The 24,313-nt window shown below is 45.9% G+C and overlaps 2 protein-coding genes and 2 pseudogenes across 4 annotated transcripts; all 4 read right to left on the reverse strand.

The window, feature by feature from the left end:
• Positions 1-1,650: 1,650 nt before the first annotated feature.
• Positions 1,651-3,788, reverse strand: LOC308164481 (RNA-binding motif, single-stranded-interacting protein 1-like; the record flags this gene model as incomplete). Its single annotated transcript, XM_080538563.1, has 3 exons — positions 1,651-2,554; positions 3,096-3,328; positions 3,761-3,788. The coding sequence occupies 3 exons, from the start codon at positions 3,786-3,788 to the stop codon at positions 1,745-1,747; spliced, it is 1,071 nt and encodes a 356-aa protein (XP_080394689.1). The 3' UTR covers positions 1,651-1,744.
• Positions 3,702-4,780, reverse strand: LOC308164483 (RNA-binding motif, single-stranded-interacting protein 1-like; annotated as a pseudogene). The gene has a single exon. The product of its transcript is annotated as an RNA-binding motif, single-stranded-interacting protein 1-like (transcript).
• A 2,545-nt stretch (positions 4,781-7,325) lies between these two features.
• On the reverse strand, positions 7,326-11,890 carry LOC308163588 (glucose-6-phosphatase 2-like; the record flags this gene model as incomplete). Its single annotated transcript, XM_080537755.1, has 5 exons — positions 7,326-7,843; positions 7,936-8,057; positions 8,149-8,256; positions 11,321-11,434; positions 11,673-11,890. 5 exons carry the CDS (start codon positions 11,888-11,890, stop codon positions 7,326-7,328), a joined length of 1,080 nt encoding a protein of 359 aa, XP_080393881.1.
• A 4,842-nt stretch (positions 11,891-16,732) lies between these two features.
• LOC308164484 lies at positions 16,733-18,338 on the reverse strand (annotated as a pseudogene). Its single transcript has 4 exons — positions 17,768-18,338; positions 17,467-17,699; positions 17,349-17,422; positions 16,733-17,250 (listed from the first exon to the last, which is right to left on the reverse strand). The product of its transcript is annotated as an uncharacterized misc_RNA (transcript).
• Positions 18,339-24,313: the final 5,975 nt, after the last annotated feature.

The raw sequence follows: 24,313 nt of genomic DNA on the forward strand, positions 1-24,313 counted from the left end.
ATTTCAAGTCCTGTCATCAAATGTTTATGGTTGTTTTTCTAAACTGGAAAAATTGCACTTTCAACATGGCAAAATGGAGAGTTCACTGGGACACTTAATGATTATGTTGAGGAACAGTTAGTAGGGTTAAATGAGCCAAACCATAATTGACAAGGCCCCATTATCTAGACAACATCCAAGTGCTATATCAAGGCTGGCACTAACTGTTAAAGGTTGACTGCAGTCCTCCAACTTCACTGCCACCATCTCTGGACCCTGCTGTGAACCCAGGGACTCTGTGGACTTGGCTTCAGACATGGTAGCTGGGCTGTGAGATGGATATTTCTGCGTTTTCACCAATGTGGAGATACCGGCGCTGCTCGAAACGGCCCTGTCGGAAGTCTTCTGTCCTTATAATATAATATTATGGTCATAGAGACGTTACCTTGCTGTCTGTCCTTATATGGTCATAGAGACGTTACCTTACAAGCTGGCGACCTCGACAGACTCACTATTCCACTCGTCTTCAGGGCATGGACTGCCTTCAGGGCTGCTGCTGGACTGTCAAAGTCCACAAACCCATAGCCTTTACATTTATTTGTTGTCTTATCAAGGATGGCCTTAGCCGATACGATCTTGCCATACGGCTGGCAGAGTTTGACTAGATCCAGGTCGGTGGTTGCCGGGGGCAATCTTTCTCCTCCACTTCCTCTTCTATTTCTTCTTTCACCATCATAGCTTTTTCCTCCTCTTCCTCTCTTCCAGCCACCATCATTTCTTCTTCTTCCTCTTTCACTAACACATTATGTTCCAGTGGTTGACTGCAGTCCTCCAACTTCACTGCCACCATCTCTGGACCCTGCTGTGAACCCAGGGACTCTGTGGACTTGGCTTCAGACATGGTAGCTGGGCTGTGAGATGGATATTTCTGCGTTTTCACCAATGTGGAGATACCGGCGCTGCTCAAAACGGCCCTGTCGGAAGTCTTCTGTCCTTATAATATAATATTATGGTCATAGAGACGTTACCTTGCTGTCTGTCCTTATATGGTCATAGAGACGTTACCTTACAAGCTGGCGACCTCGACGGACTCACTATTCCACTCGTCTTCAGGGCATGGACTGCCTTCAGGGCTGCTGCTGGACTGTCAAAGTCCACAAACCCATAGCCTTTACATTTATTTGTTGTCTTATCAAGGATGGCCTTAGCCGATACGATCTTGCCATACGGCTGGCAGAGTTTGACTAGATCCAGGTCGGTGGTTGCCGGGGGCAACCCGCGGATGTACAGGTTGGTTGCTTAAGACCAAAATAAAACCAGTAACATCTCACCAAATGAACACTCATTGCAAGCAACATATTTTTTTTCATATATCTGGCTAATAAACTACCTGTAAAAATCATTGAAATCTTTTATAGAAAAAAACAAACTTTCAATCGCATGCATTTTCAATATCACATCACGCGGTAGGCCTACGTGTCCCATTGCATCAACTTGAGAATCCTTGGTAGAAAATACACGTCTTTCGTCTACCTATTTTTCTGTATCTTTCTTTTTTGGGAATAATTCGTTTAGTCCATTTACACCTTTTTCCATCCTCCGCCGTAGTAGTTTCTGTTGACTCCGTCTTCCACAGATGTTTGGTTGAAGCTGCAAAAGAGGGTCCCGGGTCTGGTCCATCAACAGCGGCTGAGACTGCCCTCAATGTGACATCATCTGTCATCGCCCACAGCATCCATTAGGGCTCACTGAGGTCATCTGCTCATTACTTGCTTTGTTGACTATATGGAGAGGAATTGTTGGACGAATCCACCTGCTGCTGCGTGCCGTTTTCAGCAGCAGCCTGCATGTGGGAATACTGGGGGATGTAGGCTCCTTGCATGGCTGTGTTAGCAGGAATGTACGCGCCGCTGTTCCCCAGTGAGAGATGGCCCATCTGCTGTGTCATCATGGCGGTAGGCTGCATTGACATGGTGTGGTCCACAGAGGGCGACATCACAGCTGCCGGGTGTTGCATAATGTAAGGCTGATGGGCCATCCAAGAATGATTCTGCACCTGGTAGGTGGAGACAGGAGACATATAAGGAGACATGGCCGTCTGAGCCATCATCCTGTTAGTCAGGGTGTACGGAGACGCGTAATACCCATTCTGCATAGCGGCTGAGGATGGATCATAGGCCAGAGTCATCCCACCCAGTCGCAGCTCCGCCTCCCTGGGCCATGTCCGTCCGTTGGGGACAAACGGACTGTGACTGTGCCTCTTCCTCTGACCATCAGCAAACTTACAGAGCAGAGGCTCAGGGGGCGCCAAAGTTCCTGGCACCATCTTGATAAACTTCCCATTGAAGTGGGAGATCACTGCGTTGCACTTCTCTGTGGACTCCATCCTGGCGAAGCCCACCCCTCTGCTGTTCCCACTGTAGTCCCTGAGGACGCGGGTGGAGATGACCTGGCCGAAGGGCCTCAGCAGGCTCTCCAGCTCCTGCTCGTCCACTGACAGGGGCAGGTTGGAGATGTAGAGGTTGGTAGGGTCCTGCTCCTGCTGCTTAGCCATCTGAGCTTGTATTCCACTCGTCTTCAGGGCATGGACTGCCTTCAGGGCTGCTGCTGCACTGTCAAAGTCCACAAACCCATAGCCTTTACATTTATTTGTTGTCTTATCAAGGATGGCCTTAGCCGATACGATCTTGCCATACGGCTGGCAGAGTTTGACTAGATCCAGGTCGGTGGTTGCCGGGGGCAATCTTTCTCCTCCACTTCCTCTTCTATTTCTTCTTTCACCATCATAGCTTTTTCCTCCTCTTCCTCTCTTCCAGCCACCATCATTTCTTCTTCTTCCTCTTTCACTAACACATTATGTTCCAGTGGTTGACTGCAGTCCTCCAACTTCACTGCCACCATCTCTGGACCCTGCTGTGAACCCAGGGACTCTGTGGACTTGGCTTCAGACATGGTAGCTGGGCTGTGAGATGGATATTTCTGCGTTTTCACCAATGTGGAGATACCGGCGCTGCTCAAAACGGCCCTGTCGGAAGTCTTCTGTCCTTATAATATAATATTATGGTCATAGAGACGTTACCTTGCTGTCTGTCCTTATATGGTCATAGAGACGTTACCTTACAAGCTGGCGACCTCGACGGACTCACTATTCCACTCGTCTTCAGGGCATGGACTGCCTTCAGGGCTGCTGCTGGACTGTCAAAGTCCACAAACCCATAGCCTTTACATTTATTTGTTGTCTTATCAAGGATGGCCTTAGCCGATACGATCTTGCCATACGGCTGGCAGAGTTTGACTCGATCCAGGTCGGTGGTTGCCGGGGGCAACCCGCGGATGTACAGGTTGGTTGCTTAAGACCAAAATAAAACCAGTAACATCTCACCAAATGAACACTCATTGCAAGCAACATATTTTTTTTCATATATCTGACTAATAAACTACCTGTAAAAATCATTGAAATCTTTTATAGAAAAAAACAAACTTTCAATCGCATGCATTTTCAATATCACATCACGCGGTAGGCCTACGTGTCCCATTGCATCAACTTGAGAATCCTTGGTAGAAAATACACGTCTTTCGTCTACCTATTTTTCTGTATCTTTCTTTTTTGGGAATAATTCGTTTAGTCCATTTACACCTTTTTCCATCCTCCGCCGTAGTAGTTTCTGTTGACTCCGTCTTCCACAGATGTTTGGTTGAAGCTGCAAAAGAGGGTCCCGGGTCTGGTCCATCAACAGCGGCTGAGACTGCCCTCAATGTGACATCATCTGTCATCGCCCACAGCATCCATTAGGGCTCACTGAGGTCATCTGCTCATTACTTGCTTTGTTGACTATATGGAGAGGAATTGTTGGACGAATCCACCTGCTGCTGCGTGCCGTTTTCAGCAGCAGCCTGCATGTGGGAATACTGGGGGATGTAGGCTCCTTGCATGGCTGTGTTAGCAGGAATGTACGCGCCGCTGTTCCCCAGTGAGAGATGGCCCATCTGCTGTGTCATCATGGCGGTAGGCTGCATTGACATGGTGTGGTCCACAGAGGGCGACATCACAGCTGCCGGGTGTTGCATAATGTAAGGCTGATGGGCCATCCAAGAATGATTCTGCACCTGGTAGGTGGAGACAGGAGACAGGAGACATATAAGGAGACATGGCCGTCTGAGCCATCATCCTGTTAGTCAGGGTGTACGGAGACGCGTAATACCCATTCTGCATAGCGGCTGAGGATGGATCATAGGCCAGAGTCATCCCACCCAGTCGCAGCTCCGCCTCCCTGGGCCATGTCCGTCCGTTGGGGACAAACGGACTGTGACTGTGCCTCTTCCTCTGACCATCAGCAAACTTACAGAGCAGGGGCTCAGGGGGCGCCAACGTTCCTGGCACCATCTTGATAAACTTCCCATTGAAGTGGGAGATCACTGCGTTGCACTTCTCTGTGGACTCCATCCTGGCGAAGCCCACCCCTCTGTTGTTCCCACTGTAGTCCCTGAGGACGCGGGTGGAGATGACCTGGCCGAAGGGCCTCAGCAGGCTCTCCAGCTCCTGCTCGTCCACTGACAGGGGCAGGTTGGAGATGTAGAGGTTGGTAGGGTCCTGCTCCTGCTGCTTAGCCATCTGAGCTTGTATTCCACTCGTCTTCAGGGCATGGACTGCCTTCAGGGCTGCTGCTGGACTGTCAAAGTCCACAAACCCATAGCCTTTACATTTATTTGTTGTCTTATCAAGGATGGCCTTAGCCGATACGATCTTGCCATACGGCTGGCAGAGTTTGACTAGATCCAGGTCGGTGGTTGCCGGGGGCAATCTTTCTCCTCCACTTCCTCTTCTATTTCTTCTTTCACCATCATAGCTTTTTCCTCCTCTTCCTCTCTTCCAGCCACCATCATTTCTTCTTCTTCCTCTTTCACTAACACATTATGTTTGCATGTCCTGGCTCAGAATCCCCTCCACAGACTGCCAATTTCCAGCAGAGTACACCACTGCGAGGTCGTCTGCATAGGCGTACTTCCGCGAGAGTGTGTTGGCCAGGTCATAGGTGTAGATATTATAGAGGAGGGGGGCCAGGACCGATCCCTGAGGGACACCGTTCTTGAGGCGTCGAAGCCTGCTTAGCTGTCCGCAACCGGTGGTGAGGGTAAAGCTGCGATTACGGATGAGCTCCATGATCATTCTGACCATGATAATGACAGTGTATAATATTGTTGATAGTGTGTATTGCTTAGGACACTTTAAAGAACTGATAAGGTCTCGCTGTGGTTTGTTTTCTGTAAGGTCCCACTATATTCAGAGCTCTTATTGCAATGTTGTCTTTCCTTTTTCCTGATGAAGCCACAGACAACACCCAAAGGCAAATCATCAACTTGATATGTACATACAATAATACAATAAATTCCTCATTCTTCCTGACATATTTGACTTGATTATTAATCTGAGGTTTTGAAATGCCATCATCGATTGAAACGCTGAAGAAGGCAGCTTGCTGCCAAAATGTTGGTCCAATAAATAATTAGCATCAGAGCAAGAGTGTGTGGCTCTCTTTCTTTCTTTGAAAAGCCATCCAACACCTCCCTTCATGAGGAGTGCTGAGCCAATATATGAATTAAGATCCCTCACATAACACCAAGCCTTTGTGAACAATTGATCATGTTTGGTGAGTACACTATGCAGTAGGTCTACATGCATACCTGTGGCACACTTACATGTGTGATGAATAGGTATACTGTATACTGAATCCTGCTGCTGATTTATGAGTAATGTGACTCTCTGCTGAACCCTCCATTTCCCTCTACCATCAGCACTGAGCCATAACAACAGACTGAATGATCACAGATGTCTCTACAGGCATGACTAGACGAGCGGACAGTTATATTGTATCATCAACAACAACAGATGTTGGGGGATATGTCATGTAACGTGACATACACGAAAACATACATATTCCAAGAGTATAAGATAGTATTGTGACGGCCCTGGCCCCATATATTGTCCTGGCCTGTACTAATATCTGTTTCCCTGTCTGCAGAGAGGCCTCCTGCTGGACAGGGTTACTAATCAGTAGAATGCAGGTCAGCTGGTGGACAGCTGATTGTGCCCCACCTGGTTCCAGGATCCAGGGCATAAGAGACCCATGCAGGCCTCAGTAGGGAGGCCCCCTTCTAGGCACCATTATTTTCTATCTTATTTGTTTGTTCCTTGTTTCACACCATGCAACACTCACCTCACCACTTTCCACTACACTCACATTACACCACTGATTTACTGACTACCACACCTCATCTTATTATTGTTATTAGCCTCATTTAGTTTATAATAAAACATTTATTTTCATTACTTTAAGATCGTGTGTGTGTCTCCCGTCTTTTGTCATGGTCATGAGCCTGGCCGTGACAGTATCAACACAGTATCTGTAGGTCAACATCCGAATTGCCTTGTATAAACTGAGTGATTCATAGATAATGACTTGAATGTGACATTAAACAACAAAGTGTTCACTAAGAGGAACAACTCAATCAATCAACTATGCATATTCATATGAACAATGTCACTCTTTGGTACATTCACTGGCTACATGCCAACATGATATGGGCATGAGGTGAGGACTAATTTACATGGATTCTATAAAGATCCTGGAAAGGATATTGTGCTGTGAATGCAATGTACTGTATTTCATAAGTAATGTTAAAGATACTTTCCTGCCATTACAAATGCATCCCTTTTTAAAAGTAGAGTATGCCAAAATGATCCAACAGCGTATACAGTGAAGAGTTTCTAGTCCAAGATAGACATTTACCAGATATTTCTATTAATAGAAACTCACTTTTTAAATTTGACCCCAGTAAGGTTTGTGAAATTAGTGTTTTCGGTTGGCAGAAGAATATTATACTATAAGCCCGGCAATTACATATTTACCTATTCATTCACAAATGGTCTACAAGATACATCATTATTTAAGAAAACACTCACCCAGAACCAACTACTGATAGAGCAATTCAAGACTTCTCAAGGGATATTTGATAATAGTGTTTTTATTAGAAGCCCTTTCTCAAGGAAGAACATTCATTAGAGGTTTATTTACACAGAAGTACAGTACTAGAACACATTTGATTTACAATTGACTTTCATACATATTCATGGAACAATATCCTTCTCTTGTTTCACATTGTACATGTAATGTAACAAATGTGCAATGAACTACATACACATTGACTAACATGAAATATAGATGAGCTTATCAACAATCAACTACAGCACCACATAAAGAAATGGATATACAGTACAGTACAGGTCAGCCAATCTACAGTACTAATGTGTATTCTATGCTGTACGTCACAGCAACCAGTACAAACATCTAATCCAATTTCCTCTCCTCATCCTCGTTCCCTATCAACAAGTGAACACAGTAGGGGACGATGGCAACCACACTGAGAGGCACTGCTGCACTCTTACAGAAGGAGAGCGTATAGAACAAGAGCTCTGTGTGGGTGGGGACTTTAATAAAATCATAGAGCTGCAGAGAGGTCAGAGTGGCTGTCACACACATTAGTTTGAAACTGGTCTTGTAGCTGTTCTTCCCCTTGCAGCCCTGTATGAACATCTGAGAGTTGATGGCCAGGCCCAGTCCAAACAAGGCTCCTAGGTTCCTCACCAGACCTGCGAAGGGCGTAGTGTCGAGGTGGATCCAGTCAGGATTGGCACACCATTTTTTGGCTTTCGGTATCGACCACAATAAGTCAATGTCTATCATTTTTAGGAGCAAGTAAAAGCTGACGGCGAAGGAGAACATAAAGAGGCTAGTTTGAAGGTAGACTTTTAAACTTGCTGTGTGGATCGAGGGAATATGCTCAAATGCCTCAGCAACCAGCATACCTGAGAATAGAATTGAAAAAAAGATACAAGTGTAACACTGGTAGTATAGTAGCAATGTCTACTATTATTTGCAAACTCATTTTTGGTCTTACCTGCTAAAACACCAAGGATGACCTGGTGAGGGAAGTGTGTGGCGATAAACACCCTGGAGATGCAAACACTAACTTGGATGACCCAGAAGGTCATCCACAAAAAGGGCCATACAAGACGGAACCTAAAAGGATGGGGGAATTGAGGCAATTATGACATTATAAAGATGCACAACTTTTTTTTACAAGGCAATATAACAGATTGCTAATAGTTACCTCTGGCAGCCCTGTATTGAGGTGTCACTGGGGGATCTGGTTAAGTTGAGGGCTGAGGTGATCATCACATACCACACACATGAGGAACCCATGGCATGACCAGATGGACTACCTGTACAAACAAACACAGCTTCGCTGTCATACAAGCATTAGACATCATAACATCTTCATAAACATATTGCTCAGTTGACAGGATTCTTAATAGGACTGGTTGTTAAAATCCCTAAATATTCAGCACAACAATTGAGTGGAGTTGGAGATGTCCTCTTGGGTGGAGTGGAATTTGGCAATGATCACGTGGTGCCACCAGTACGACACATCTTCAGTTGTGGTCCCCGACCTCATTGGGTGTTTCGGCCAGTTATCACAAGACACCCTCTGCCGAGGTTGGCCCACCACAGGCTGATCAGGCCTGGGTGTGTGTCGCACAGTGGCACCACGTGGTCATTTGGGAGCCCATGTTGGGTCCCTACGTTTCAGCCACAGCCAGTGACTGCTCCGTTCTGCTGCAGTGGACAGTTCTCTGATTGCCTTCCGTTGGGCCTGTCCTCTGATCCCTACTGCCCTCAGGAGCCTTGTGGTGGAGCTGGCTCAGATTTATTGTCAAAGTGAGAATATACAGAATTACAATGAAAGCAAACATTGAAATATGAAACAGAAAATATAATCAAACATGCAATGAAAACAAACCTTGAAATTGCAGAAATAACAGGTAAAAACACATCAGAAGTATATACAATGTCTGCCACTCAGTCATTTGCACCTGCATTTATTTTGCACTAACTCTCCTCAAAACAGTTCCTATAGTGCAACATGCCACTCTTCAAAACAGCTCCTTTTTAATGTGAGGCACAGAGGGACCTGGCCCTTCCTGCAGTATACAGGTGTCTTGACCCTGTCTTTGCCAGCGTCCTTGCACCTCTTGCAGTACCTCCTCATCTCAGTACCATCCGAAGAATATACAGAATTACAATATGCATCCCAAAATGTTTATCCATAGACTCAAGAATCAAGCTTCATTTAACTGTAATTTTAGAAAGACAGACATTACACAATACTATTTCAACCAAAAAACATATATTGGATAGGCAATATGAAATAATATGAATAATGAAAGCAAACTTTGAAATATGAAACAGAAAATATAATCAAAAATACAATAAAACCAAACCTTGAAATTGCAGAAATAACAGGTAAAAACAAATCAGAAGTATATACAATGTCTGCCACTCAGTAATTTGCACCTGCAATTGCACTTCCTTCACCACAAGAATGTTTCCTGGATAGGATTTCACTATGAGGACAATAGTGAAATAAGATTCATTTTTATCTAATCATGAAAATAGGTTGAACCATCCCGTTAAAAGCCATGATATCTGTGACCACTAAACAGTCCGATACTCCAACCCTACCCCTACACTTAACTCCTAACACTGAGGACCATGTGTTGGTTATTACAATATTTCTAATGAGGTCAAATACAGAATCCATTAGAGGACACAACCTTCCTGTTCTGTGAACAAAGACCACAAGTTACTATAAATACATGGATGAATCTGTCTTCGTTTTTACTATAATAATAATAATAATAATAATAATAATAATAATATATGCAAACACTTTCATCCAAAGCAACTTACATTGCAGTGAGTGCATTCAACAACACCTCCATATATAGACCTTAAATAAGCTACTTCAACACCTTCATATAGACCTTAAATAAGCTACTTCAACACCTCCATATATACCTTAAATAACCTACTTCAACACCTCCATATAGACCTTAAATAAGCTACTTCAACACCTCCATATAGACCTTAAATAACCTACTTCAACACCTCCATGCGTATGTCCAGAAAATAAGCTGATCTAATAGAAAACTGAGAAGTGATAGGATGTATATCTTAATGTGATATGATGTACAACATCTCAGTCTTCCAGCTGAAACGTTAGGAGGATTTATTGCAAACTTAACAACATACCAGTATTCAGTCACACTCGGCTTCTAAACACCAAGGCCACATCTGGGTGGAAGGGGCGGTGACATGACGCAGGAGGGGACAAGGACATCTCAACTCCTACGACCTCGATTCCTCCTTCACTCTCCAGGAGGGAGAGGAGGGGAGAAGATGAGAGGAAGGGAGGAGAGGAAGGGGGAGAGGAAGAGAGGAGAGGAAGGGGGGAGAGGAAGGGAGGAGAGGAGGAGATGAGAAGAAGGGAGGAGAAGAAGGGGGGAGAGGGTGGGAGGAGGAAGGAGGGAGAGGAAGGGAGGGTAGGAGGAGAGGACGGGAGAAATTGAGAGAAAATAATCTAGAAAAGGCTAATGTTATGACACAACCTTCTCCCTGATCCGATCAACAAGCACATGTACATACAGTAGATGATGGTGCAGCCAGAAGACCCCCCCCCCCCTTCTTCTTTAGGGCTCCTGCCTCCTTTATACACCTCCCACACTGGGAGCAGTCGTGTTAACTAGTGTGTGTGTTCTCTGGTGTTTCTTTAGGGATCCTGCATGACTGAAACTCTTCCCACACTGGGAGCAGAAGAATGGCTTCTCTCCTGTGTGTATTCTCTGGTGTGTCTTTAGGTTTCCTGCCCCACTGAAACTCTGCCCACACTGGGAGCAGTGATATGGCTTCTCTCCTGTATGTATTCTCTGGTGTGTCTTTAGGTTTCCTGCCCCACTGAAACTCAGCCCACACTGGGAGCAGCAGAATGGCTTCTCTCCTGTGTGTATTCTCTGATGACTCTTTAGAACGTCTGCGTGTCTGAAACTCTTCCCACACTGGGAGCAGTAGAATGGCTTCTCTCCTGTGTGTATTCTCTGGTGTGTCTTTAGGTGTCCTGCCTCACTGAAACTCTGCCCACACTGGGAGCAGCAGAATGGCTTCTCTCCTGTGTGTATTCTCTGGTGACTCTTTAGGTTTCCTGCCTGACTGACACAACAAATACATAAAGCAGTTTTGCTTTTTGCCAACTATTATACAGACGTGTTGAAGAAATTCAGATATAATCGTTATATCATGTTCATTTCTGTCTCAGGTTAAAACTATTGATATATTATTGATATATTGATATATCACTAGCTAGCTGCAGTACATTAGATTGACAGCAGTGTCTGTGCAATAACAGTATGGAAATGATTGTCATTATGCTACAAACACACTGCCACTGACCTGGTCCTGTCTCACAGGTGATGTGAAACTGTTCCAGGTGAGGGAGTGAGTGATTCTGGTAATAGTGAGTTTCCTGCACCCACCAGTAAGGCCGGTGACCAAACAGAATCCTGAAAACAAGATGGAGTCAGTTGAACATTAAAAACAAAAACAAATGAGTGGCATTCAAATGACATTCAAATAAATGATTGATGCTGGGCATTGGATCAAAGGATTCATGCAATTGTCATACAGATCACTTTAACAGCTACCGTATTCCAAATTGTACGCATAAACATAATTCACATTCTCTCTATCTATCTATCTCTCCCTCTCTCTAACCTCTAATCCAACTAATTACAGGTTTACCATTTGAAAATTAGGTTGAACCAGTCTCCGATAACTGCAACCCATATCATCTTAGTGCCGACAAAATGGCTGAGCTGGAACCAGAGAGGGAAATAGACAGAAAAAATGTTATGAGGGTCTCCCACAGATGACATGAAGTTGAGGAAGTCATGGTAGTCCCTGTAGTTGTGCTGGAGATGCTGGATCACCAACACCTCACTGCTGTGAATGAAGTCCATCTGGGGTTGGCCTCACATACAGTCTCTGGCACAACTGGAACAGCTGCTCCCTCGGCCAAAGCTATAACCACCACTCCATGGCTCCCCCTTTTAACCCCAAAGTGATCCGTATTTATATAAAATCCTGGTATCATAAATCATTCACCAGCTATGGCAACCATGGGCAGATTGGCATGGTTGGAGTCACCCACAAGATGAAAATAAAACGTTGGGCATCATGAAAACTCAGCATTTTAAGGCATGTTACCCAAGGTTGTTTACAGGATAGGTGTGTGGACATTAGATTTTCCACAGGCCATTGCTTTTATTAGTTAATTATTAGTCATTCTATCTACTCCTGGGGGCAGTGTGCTCATGCAGATATACTGTTACAGCACTAAACAGGTTTAATATTTCAGATTGCAATGTTATGATTTTGCATTTCCTATTTCAAGTCCTGTCATCAAATGTTTATGGTTGTTTTTCTAAACTGGAAAAATTGCACTTTCAACATGGCAAAATGGAGAGTTCACTGGGACACTTAATGATTATGTTGAGGAACAGTTAGTAGGGTTAAATGAGCCAAACCATAATTGACAAGGCCCCATTATCTAGACAACATCCAAGTGCTATATCAAGGCTGGCACTAACTGTTAAAGGTTGACTGCAGTCCTCCAACTTCACTGCCACCATCTCTGGACCCTGCTGTGAACCCAGGGACTCTGTGGACTTGGCTTCAGACATGGTAGCTGGGCTGTGAGATGGATATTTCTGCGTTTTCACCAATGTGGAGATACCGGCGCTGCTCAAAACGGCCCTGTCGGAAGTCTTCTGTCCTTATAATATAATATTATGGTCATAGAGACGTTACCTTGCTGTCTGTCCTTATATGGTCATAGAGACGTTACCTTACAAGCTGGCGACCTCGACGGACTCACTATTCCACTCGTCTTCAGGGCATGGACTGCCTTCAGGGCTGCTGCTGGACTGTCAAAGTCCACAAACCCATAGCCTTTACATTTATTTGTTGTCTTATCAAGGATGGCCTTAGCCGATACGATCTTGCCATACGGCTGGCAGAGTTTGACTAGATCCAGGTCGGTGGTTGCCGGGGGCAACCCGCGGATGTACAGGTTGGTTGCTTAAGACCAAAATAAAACCAGTAACATCTCACCAAATGAACACTCATTGCAAGCAACATATTTTTTTTCATATATCTGACTAATAAACTACCTGTAAAAATCATTGAAATCTTTTATAGAAAAAAACAAACTTTCAATCGCATGCATTTTCAATATCACATCACGCGGTAGGCCTACGTCTCCCATTGCATCAACTTGAGAATCCTTGGTGGAAAATACACGTCTTTCGTCTACCTATTTTTCTGTATCTTTCTTTTTTGGGAATAATTCGTTTAGTCCATTTACACCTTTTTCCATCCTCCGCCGTAGTAGTTTCTGTTGACTCCGTCTTCCACAGATGTTTGGTTGAAGCTGCAAAAGAGGGTCCCGGGTCTGGTCCATCAACAGCGGCTGAGACTGCCCTCAATGTGACATCATCTGTCATCGCCCACAGCATCCATTAGGGCTCACTGAGGTCATCTGCTCATTACTTGCTTTGTTGACTATATGGAGAGGAATTGTTGGACGAATCCACCTGCTGCTGCGTGCCGTTTTCAGCAGCAGCCTGCATGTGGGAATACTGGGGGATGTAGGCTCCTTGCATGGCTGTGTTAGCAGGAATGTACGCGCCGCTGTTCCCCAGTGAGAGATGGCCCATCTGCTGTGTCATCATGGCGGTAGGCTGCATTGACATGGTGTGGTCCACAGAGGGCGACATCACAGCTGCCGGGTGTTGCATAATGTAAGGCTGATGGGCCATCCAAGAATGATTCTGCACCTGGTAGGTGGAGACAGGAGACATATAAGGAGACATGGCCGTCTGAGCCATCATCCTGTTAGTCAGGGTGTACGGAGACGCGTAATACCCATTCTGCATAGCGGCTGAGGATGGATCATAGGCCAGAGTCATCCCACCCAGTCGCGGCTCCGCCTCCCTGGGCCATGTCCGTCCGTTGGGGACAAACGGACTGTGACTGTGCCTCTTCCTCTGACCATCAGCAAACTTACAGAGCAGGGGCTCAGGGGGCGCCAAAGTTCCTGGCACCATCTTGATAAACTTCCCATTGAAGTGGGAGATCACTGCGTTGCACTTCTCTGTGGACTCCATCCTGGCGAAGCCCACCCCTCTGCTGTTCCCACTGTAGTCCCTGAGGACGCGGGTGGAGATGACCTGGCCGAAGGGCCTCAGCAGGCTCTCCAGCTCCTGCTCGTCCACTGACAACCTCTTTCACTAACACATTATGTTTGCATGTCCTGGCTCAGAATCCCCTCCACAGACTGCCAATTTCCAGCAGAGTACACCACTGCGAGGTCGTCTGCATAGGCGTACTTCCGCGAGAGTGTGTTGGCCAGGTCATAGGTGTAGATATTATAGAGGAGGGGGGCCAGGACCGATCCCTGAGGGACACCGTTCTTGAGGCGTCGAAGCCTGCTTAGCTGTCCGCAACCGGTGGTGAGGGTAAAGCTGCGATTACGGATGAGCTCCATGATCATTCTGACCATGATAATGACAGTGTATAATATTGTTGATAGTGTGTATTGCTTAGGACACTTTAAAGAACTGATAAGGTCTCGCTGTGGTTTGTTTTCTGTAAGGTCCCACTATATTCAGAGCTCTTATTGCAATGTTGTCTTTCCTTTTTCCTGATGAAGCCACAGACAACACCCAAAGGCAAATCATCAACTTGATATGTACATACAATAATACAATAAATTCCTCATTCTTCCTGACATATTTGACTTGATTATTAATCTGAGGTTTTGAAATGCCATCATCGATTGAAACGCTGAAGAAGGCAGCTTGCTGCCAAAATGTTGGTCCAATAAATAATTAGCATCAGAGCAAGAGTGTGTGGCTCTCTTTCTTTCTTTGAAAAGCCATCCAACACCTCCCTTCATGAGGAGTGCTGAGCCAATATATGAATTAAGATCCCTCACATAACACCAAGCCTTTGTGAACAATTTATCATGTTTGGTGAGTACACTATGCAGTAGGTCTACATGCATACCTGTGGCACACTTACATGTGTGATGAATAGGTATACTGTATACTGAATCCTGCTGCTGATTTATGAGTAATGTGACTCTCTGCTGAACCCTCCATTTCCCTCTACCATCAGCACTGAGCCATAACAACAGACTGAATGATCACAGATGTCTCTACAGGCATGACTAGACGAGCGGACAGTTATATTGTATCATCAACAACAACAGATGTTGGGGGATATGTCATGTAAAGTGACATACACGAAAACATACATATTCCAAGAGTATAAGATAGTATTGTGACGGCCCTGGCCCCATATATTGTCCTGGCCTGTACTAATATCTGTTTCCCTGTCTGCAGAGAGGCCTCCTGCTGGACAGGGTTACTAATCAGTAGAATGCAGGTCAGCTGGTGGACAGCTGATTGTGCCCCACCTGGTTCCAGGATCCAGGGCATAAGAGACCCATGCAGGCCTCAGTATGGAGGCCTCCTTCTAGGCACCATTATTTTCTTATTTGTTTGTTCCTTGTTTCACACCATGCAACACTCACCTCACCACTTTCCACTACACTCACATTACACCACTGATTTACTGACTACCACACCTCATCTTATTATTGTTATTAGCCTCATTTAGTTTATAATAAAACATTTATTTTCATTACTTTAAGATCGTGTGTGTGTCTCCCGTCTTTTGTCATGGTCATGAGCCTGGCCGTGACAGTATCAACACAGTATCTGTAGGTCAACATCCGAATTGCCTTGTATAAACTGAGTGATTCATAGATAATGACTTGAATGTGACATTAAACAACAAAGTGTTCACTAAGAGGAACAACTCAATCAATCAACTATGCATATTCATATGAACAATGTCACTCTTTGGTACATTCACTGGCTACATGCCAACATGATATGGGCATGAGGTGAGGACTAATTTACATGGATTCTATAAAGATCCTGGAAAGGATATTGTGCTGTGAATGCAATGTACTGTATTTCATAAGTAATGTTAAAGATACTTTCCTGCCATTACAAATGCATCCCTTTTTAAAAGTAGAGTATGCCAAAATGATCCAACAGCGTATACAGTGAAGAGTTTCTAGTCCAAGATAGACATTTACCAGATATTTCTATTATATTAATAGAAACTCACTTTTTAAATTTGACCCCAGTAAGGTTTGTGAAATTAGGATTATCCAGGACACTGCAAAGGAGTGCAATCTTTAATATAGGTGGGAGTGAAGAAAGTAACAGTGTTTTCGGTTGGCAGAAGAATATTATACTATAAGCCCGGCTTACAATTACATATTTACCTATTCATTCACAAATGGTCTACAAGATACATCATTATTTAAGAAAACACTCACCCAGAACCAACTACTGATAGAGCAATTCAAGACTTCTCAAGGGATATTTGATAATAGTGTTTTTATTAGAAGCCCTTTCTCAAGGAAGAACATTCATTAGAGGTTTATTTACACAGAAGTACAGTACTAGAACACATTTTATTTACAATTGACTTTCATACATATTCATGGAACAGTATCCTTCTCTTGTTTCACATTGTACATGTAATGTAACAAATGTGCAATGAACTACATACACATTGACTAACATGAAATATAGATGAGCTTATCAACAATCAACTACAGCACCACATAAAGAAATGGATATACAGTACAGTACAGGTCAGCCAATCTACAGTACTAATGTGTATTCTATGCTGTACATCACAGCAACCAGTACAAACATCTAATCCAATTTCCTCTCCTCATCCTCGTTCCCTATCAACAAGTGAACACAGTAGGGGACGATGGCAACCACACTGAGAGGCACTGCTGCACTCTTACAGAAGGAGAGCGTATAGAACAAGAGCTCTGTGTGGGTGGGGACTTTAATAAAATCATAGAGCTGCAGAGAGGTCAGAGTGGCTGTCACACACATTAGTTTGAAACTGGTCTTGTAGCTGTTCTTCCCCTTGCAGCCCTGTATGAACATCTGAGAGTTGATGGCCAGGCCCAGTCCAAACAAGGCTCCTAGGTTCCTCACCAGACCTGCGAAGGGCGTAGTGTCGAGGTGGATCCAGTCAGGATTGGCACACCATTTTTTGGCTTTCGGTATCGACCACAATAAGTCAATGTCTATCATTTTTAGGAGCAAGTAAAAGCTGACGGCGAAGGAGAACATAAAGAGGCTAGTTTGAAGGTAGACGTTTAAACTTGCTGTGTGGATTGAGGGAATATGCTCAAATGCCTCAGCAACCAGCATACCTGAGAATAGAATTTAAAAAAAGATACAAGTGTAACACTGGTACCGGTAGTATAGTAGCAATGTCTACTATTATTTGCAAACTCATTTTTGGTCTTACCTGCTAAAACACCAAGGATGACCTGGTGAGGGAAGTGTGTGGCGATAAACACCCTGGAGATGCAAACAAAAGTGCTTACAAAAAAAAAATGTTGGTCTACATGTTGTTGTCGACCCACTCATTGAGACCGTTGTAGGCTTGTGTCTGGGTCCTGGAATTGGCCCCAGTCGCATCCTCCAGCCAGCCTTTGAACACCACCGGGTCTCTCTTCGACACCAGGAGCTGACCCAACATCTCACTGGCCGTGTGGTAGCCCTTGTTCTCCAGCTGTCTGCCATGGCCTGTCCCAATCCCTGGAACATCTCTCACAGACTTTGTTCCCATTGGCTCGGACACAAAGTTGCTGTGTTTCTGGGTTGTGGTGGTGGGTTTTGACTTTTCAGCCATATCTCAGGAAGATTGTCAGACTGCCTCTGTACCTGTGGGAACTTCAGAGCTCCGGAGGGGATAAACCAACTCAGACGGAAGTGGACATCCTGCTGGTTGGGCAGGGTGTGGGGGCCGCGGCGAGGGCGCCCCCTCTTGGTGAAGCCCACGTACCAGCCGGAGTAGCGCGCAGACATCAGCGCCGTGTAGTGGTTCTCCAGGACCTTCTCCACGAAGACGCAGTCTACACTGCGGTTACTGGCCTTCTTCCCCACCAGCTTGCCGCGGCGGTTCATGCACAGGTAGAAGTTGGTCTCCTTGCCTCGGATTCTCACCTGGCTACCAAAGGTATCGGCCTCCACTACGAGCATATTTGTCTCCGTCCTCCCCGCGGGCGCTGATCCGCCGGCCCAGCACCTGGACGTGCTTCCCGCTGGTGCGGCTGTAGAGCTGGTAGACCCGGTGGTGCCGGCGGCTCATGGCGTCCCGGACACGCGTCTGGTTCTCCACGTGCACGCTGAAGTTCACCCCGTCCACGCCAAACACCTGCTGCTGTAACGGATTGCACATCACCAGCAACATCTGGATACATAAGACAACCAGCGTGGGGAGAAGGGGCCACATCGCTTCCCCCCTCCACTACGGAACTTTGCCCGGAGTCAGTCCCCTCGCTCGGCCAGAGGCGGTCCGACAGTACGGAGAGTGTTCTCTGTCTGTGTTTATAATCCGTTGGACGGAGTGGAGGGTCAAAGAGTCAGCGGACACTCCCGTTGGCATCGGCGGCGTGGCCCGCTTCCCCCGGCGGGGATGGGTGTGTGGGCGCGGGCAGGCAGGGCGGGGTGTGAGGAGGAGAGGGCGGCCGGGCCACTGTGACCGGAGGGCTACCCTCTGGGCTGTCCCCGGCGGGCGGTGCTGAGGGGGGGGGGGGCGGGGTGGCGCTGGAGGAGGTCAGGGCATCAAACGGCTGCGCGCCGCCGCGGGGCTGAGAGGAACAGGTGAAAGCGCGTTCACAACTCACACCAGCAAAAACTCCAGTCGACTCCACTCCGTATGAACAGAGGCGCCCCGTCCATAGAGGCAACCAAGGCAATTGCTTGGGGCCACCAAACAAAAAGGGCCTTTTTGTCAAACTAAAACTGTCCTTGGATGAATGTATTTTCAATGGAAATCATGGCATTCAGCGTTCAGTCGCTCTGAGTCTGCTCGCGCTGCGCATACATTCTGTTGTGGATCCCGCTTCGGCTCCACTCGCTTCCACCTCAGCGCCGCTCGGGGAGACCAATCAGGCTGTCATCTGAGCCATAAAGGATATACGATATAGGATATTACATTACATAATTATAAAGGATATAGCTTTTTATATATTCCAAGACGACTTTTTCTGGAATAGCAATCTCGATGCAGGGCGACTCTCCTACCTCTTGGCGGCAGCTGGACCCTGTACACGACTACACGACTTCGCTCGAGGACCCTGCAGGGCCCCATCCACGGTTGTAAACCCAGACCAGCTCCCCGGCCGTGAAATGCTGCCCTTTGGTGTGCACGTCGTAGTTCCTCTTCTGTCTCGCCCCTGCACTCCGCAGTTGTTTTCTGGCGAACTCGTGGGCGCACTCCAGTCGATCCTGCAGCTTTCGGGCATAGTCCAGCCCCGGGGGGTCCGCCGGGGGGTCGGGTGGTCTGCCCAACATCATCTCAGCCGGGGTCCTAATCTCCCTGCCCAGCATGAGAAGTGCGGGGGAGCAGGAGGTGGAGTCTTGCGTCGCAGACCGGTACCTATTCAGGCCCCCAAAGTTTGTGTTTGTATTACAGGGGTGCAAACAGGTGATGGCCCAAAAAGGTGACACATTTTTTTGGTGGCTAATCTTAGGGGGGGGGGGGGGGGGTAGCGCTAGCACTAATGGTGTTAAATAGATATCGCTAGCACTAACAGTGGTCTAACAATGATGCATGTGTAAGTAGCGGCAGCCCTGACCTCAACACCTGCAGAATTACTTCTAAAACAGTTTACTGTGACTGGGTTCTCTATGCTGTCTGGAACTGTACCTAGCTCCCTGAAGCTAAACGTTATTTCAACTGCAGCAGAGTTTAGCAGACAGGGAGATTAGCTAGCTTGTGCATCATGTGACATGGATGAGACTTAGACCCCCCACCCACCACACCCAAAACATTTTTTTTTGCAGATCTACACAATTCACATGGATGACCTATTTTGAGATAAAAACGGCTAATTTAGCAGAAAGGTGACAAGTTTGCACCCCTGAATGATGTTGGTTTGCACTGTCTTGTCCTGTCTTGCACCTGTCCTGTTGTAAACTGCACTCTACTGTCCCAAACCAAATTCCTAACATGTTTACATGTCATGGCAATAAAGTCTTCTGATTCTGATTCAATCATGTTTCCTCCCCGGTCTAAGCGGCACCGTCTCCTCACCTCATCTCCACCATCATGCTCTCCAGGGCGCGGGCCTCCTGGGTCTCGTGGAAGCGGATGTAGAAGTTGCTGGGCGACTCTACATGCTCCACCAGCACGGCTATCACCTCCCTAGGGGCCCTGGGCGTGGGGGCCCTCAGGCGCTGGCCCCGCAGGGCGTCGAGAGGAACCATACCTGCCATACACCGTACCTGCACGGCAGGGAACATGGCCACCATCTAGAGGGGGTAGAAACACGCAGCCATGGGTGTCCACAAACACACGCACACACAAACATGAATGTGCGTGTATATACACACACACACATACATGAATACACACACACACACACACACACGAATGTGCGTGTATACACACACGCACACGTTTTTATTGTCACCACAAAGAGACTTGTGGATTGAATGGGGTTGTCCTTGAACATTTAACAATCACCAAAGAAGATGTACAGACATAACACCACACAGGCATTAATAAACACCTAATGGATCAGATTATGTAAAAATGCAATTTTGACAAAAAATGTAGATAGAACCTTATAATTCTAACGTCACAAGACGGGTCTCGTCTCTCACCTGTTGGAACGCCGTGGTGGCGATGCGGAGGTCTGTCTCTGACATCAAGTCGGCAGGGTCCTCCCCGTCCTCCTCCTCTCTGCGCCCCTCCCAGGGCGACTCCCCAGAGCTGAAGTAGTACCCCTGGCTGGAGGGGTTCAGACCGTCACCCTGCTCAGCATCCCTGGGGCTGTCGGGCTCTACAGCCCCTGGACAAAAACATCAGGGAGGGTGCTGCGTTTATAGAACGCCATGAGCTATAAGATACAGTACTCAGTTCTGCCCCCCCTATCTTCAAATGACCCTTCCCCCAATGGGACAAATGGCTGTGATCTCTCAGTGATCTCTCAATAATGTGGGAATGCAATGGTATTAGCTGAATAGAATAGATAGGATGCATTTTTACATTTTAGCCATTTAGCAGACTAGTACTTGTCACTTGTCCAATTCTCTCACTTATGTCTTATATCTATTGGCACTTTATTTATCTTGACTTATTTGTCTTTGTGCTGCCATGTCAAGGAAACGAAGCCAAAGATATTTACTCTCTTACACTTGTATAATGTGACAAAACAATAAAACGTGAAACCATCCAGCTGACCTGGTCGCGTGTGGCCGGTGTGTTGGATGTGGGTGATCATCCAGCTGGGGCCCTCGTCCCCGGCCACAGGCCGCAGGTGCAGCGTGTCGCTCAGCGCCCCCACCATCTCCGTCACACTCAGGAAGCCACTCTGGGCCACTGGGAGCTCCTCCCCAAACATCCTCTGTTGACCAGGGGGAAATGGTAAATGGACTTATGACATGTGGCCAGCAGGAGGTAGAGTCACCGTCTAATGATCACAAGGTTGGCAGATCAGAGGTTCGAGCCCTGGCTGGCCACATGTCGAAGTGTCCTTGGGCAAGACACTGAACCCCAAAATTGCTCCCAGTGAGCGGGCCGGCACCTTGCATGGCAGCTTGCCGCCATTGGTGTGTGAATGTGTGTGTGTGAATGGGTGAATGAGAGGCCGTTGTAAAGCGCTTTGGACCATTTACCATTTGTGTAATAAAGGAAACTAGTATAATTACCTTGTATTCGGCATGAAGATCATGAATTGATATTCCTTCACTGTTCTGAGCAACAACCTATAAAGAAGGAATCACACTGATGTTAGAATCTTCAGTCACCATCACGTGTGACTAGAACATTAGGAGATTTCAATGATTTCGGGATCCACCCATTTACATTACATTTACATTTTTGGCATTTAGCAGACGCCTTATTCCAAAGCGACTTACAATCAATACATTTGACTAAGCAAGTGAATCATCAATCCACCAGGCGTATCAGGAAGAGTAATCTAGCTCAGGCCAGGGGCCATTGGCAGTCTCAGTGATTTTTTAAAATATCTATAGACACTGGAGAACAGAGGGACAGTACAAGGGGGGCAGTAGAAGTCTTGGGGGACACAGTAAAAGGGGAAAAGCGGGTGTCTCAGGAGACACAGTGCTGGGGGGTAGTGAATGTCTCAGGAGGAGCAGTTAAGGTGTAACCCATAAAGGAGCAACTCAATAGTCTGGCTCCTGACTCGTTTACTTAAACAAATGTACTTATTGTAAGTCGCTTTGGGAAAATGTAAACTGACCTGGCGAAGATTGGCCTTCAGCTCCTCACTGACGGTTCCCGCATGGCCGTTCTCCAGGATACGCTGCCTGAGCTTCTCCTCCAGCTGCATCGTGGCCAATCAAACACAACACATTCACTAGTGGTGATTGGGTGAGTTCCCATTCATATAATGTGAAGTGCAATGAGACCAATATCATAAAATATCTCATTAAATGTTCTTCACAAAAAAACATGACTTCTAGTAGGAGGGAACTACTACAAGCATTTAAAGTAATGTTACAGTTTCACCTTGCACTTTACATGTTCTTGCACTTAGTTGTACAGTATATTTATTCATAATATCCACTCATATTGGTACTGTATATTTTGTCTTGAGTAGTGTCGTGTTGTCGTCTTGTTGTTATATGTACTGTAGCTTGTTTAGCATGGAGAATACCAAATCATGTTCCTAGTGCACTGCACACGGCGAATAAAGTTGAATTGAATTGAATCACATACAGAATATTAATGAGGTAAAAAGAGAAACAGACTCACTTTTATGACACATTTTTCAAATAGCTGCCCTTGTTGGATGAGCTGTGGCTCAGGTTGTGTGAGTTCCATGTGCAGACCTCCTTGATCCTGGTGTCCCCCTGAGCTGTCAGGGACGGGGTCCTCAGGACCAGAGGCCATGTGATTCTGTACTGGAGTACCAGAGGGCTTTTCCACAGGAGCTGAAGTCAGGCAAAATCTTACATTAGTCACAACCAATACCAGATCACTACTGTTTACATGTTACACCCATTTACATTTTAACCATTTAGCTGTTAAAATAATGAAAATACCACCGCTCATCCGTGATCAGACTTGAGCTGAGGTGCTGGAATTGAAGAGTATCAATAAAGTGCAAAAAAACAGCATCTGTCCGCACACTCAAATCTGTGCAAAAAAACTTAGTTTATTGCACGAACTTTCAGTCATAAACCTTCTTCAGGGATAAAGCAGACAATTGAATGCAGTGGTATAAAGGCTTCAAACAACATAACTTAATTAGCCAATGCACAACATCTGTGTCACATATTTCACCTAGTGGCTAGGCATCAAGGGAATTGTAGTCCTAGATTTAGTGGACTACAAAAAACATGTGTTCATGTTTCAGACAGGAAACACCAAAGTACATGAAATATTTACAATATCTACTTAACAGAAGAAAAAACAATAGAGAAATGCTACAAACATGCAGACATCAGGCAGTAGCCATCATATAGCATAGAACATAGTGTCTAAAGTAATTTATTCATAGCACAACACTCAATCACACAATCCTCATTCAAGCCTAGGCGTTGTAAACTTTCTAGGGTGTGGATCCAAAAAAGCTCTCTGGCATATCCTCCTGTCTGAATGGTAATCTGCTCTATGCCGCCTGAACCATTTAGTAGTTAGCATTTACCACTTAACTTGGTTAGAGTGTAACACAACATTTCACTTTTCTATTACAATTGTATGTCTTAATAACAACTGTATGCGATAAACGATAATTGTGTATGAGGAGTGTAGTCGCAGCACGTGTGTGCTAGCTTAGCTTAGCTTAAGTAGATGGCTGCCTAACATAGGTGATCATTGTTAGTAACATTTTTTTTTGCAGATCTACACAATTCACATGGATGACCTATTTTGAGATAAAAACGGCTAATTTAGCAGAAAGGTGACAAGTTTGCACCCCTGAATGATGTTGGTTTGCACTGTCTTGTCCTGTCTTGCACCTGTCCTGTTGTAAACTGCACTCTACTGTCCCAAACCAAATTCCTAACAAGTTTACATGTCATGGCAATAAAGTCTTCTGATTCTGATTCAATCATGTTTCCTCCCCGGTCTAAGCGGCACCGTCTCCTCACCTCATCTCCACCATCATGCTCTCCAGGGCGCGGGCCTCCTGGGTCTCGTGGAAGCGGATGTAGAAGTTGCTGGTAGGGGTGGGACGATTAGAAAATGTCATGTCACGATTATCGTGGGCAAAATAATCGCGATCCACG

Source organism: Nansenia antarctica, assembly GCF_963989245.1.
Source record: "Nansenia antarctica genome assembly, chromosome: 8".
NCBI classification, from domain to species: domain Eukaryota; kingdom Metazoa; phylum Chordata; class Actinopteri; order Argentiniformes; family Microstomatidae; genus Nansenia; species Nansenia antarctica.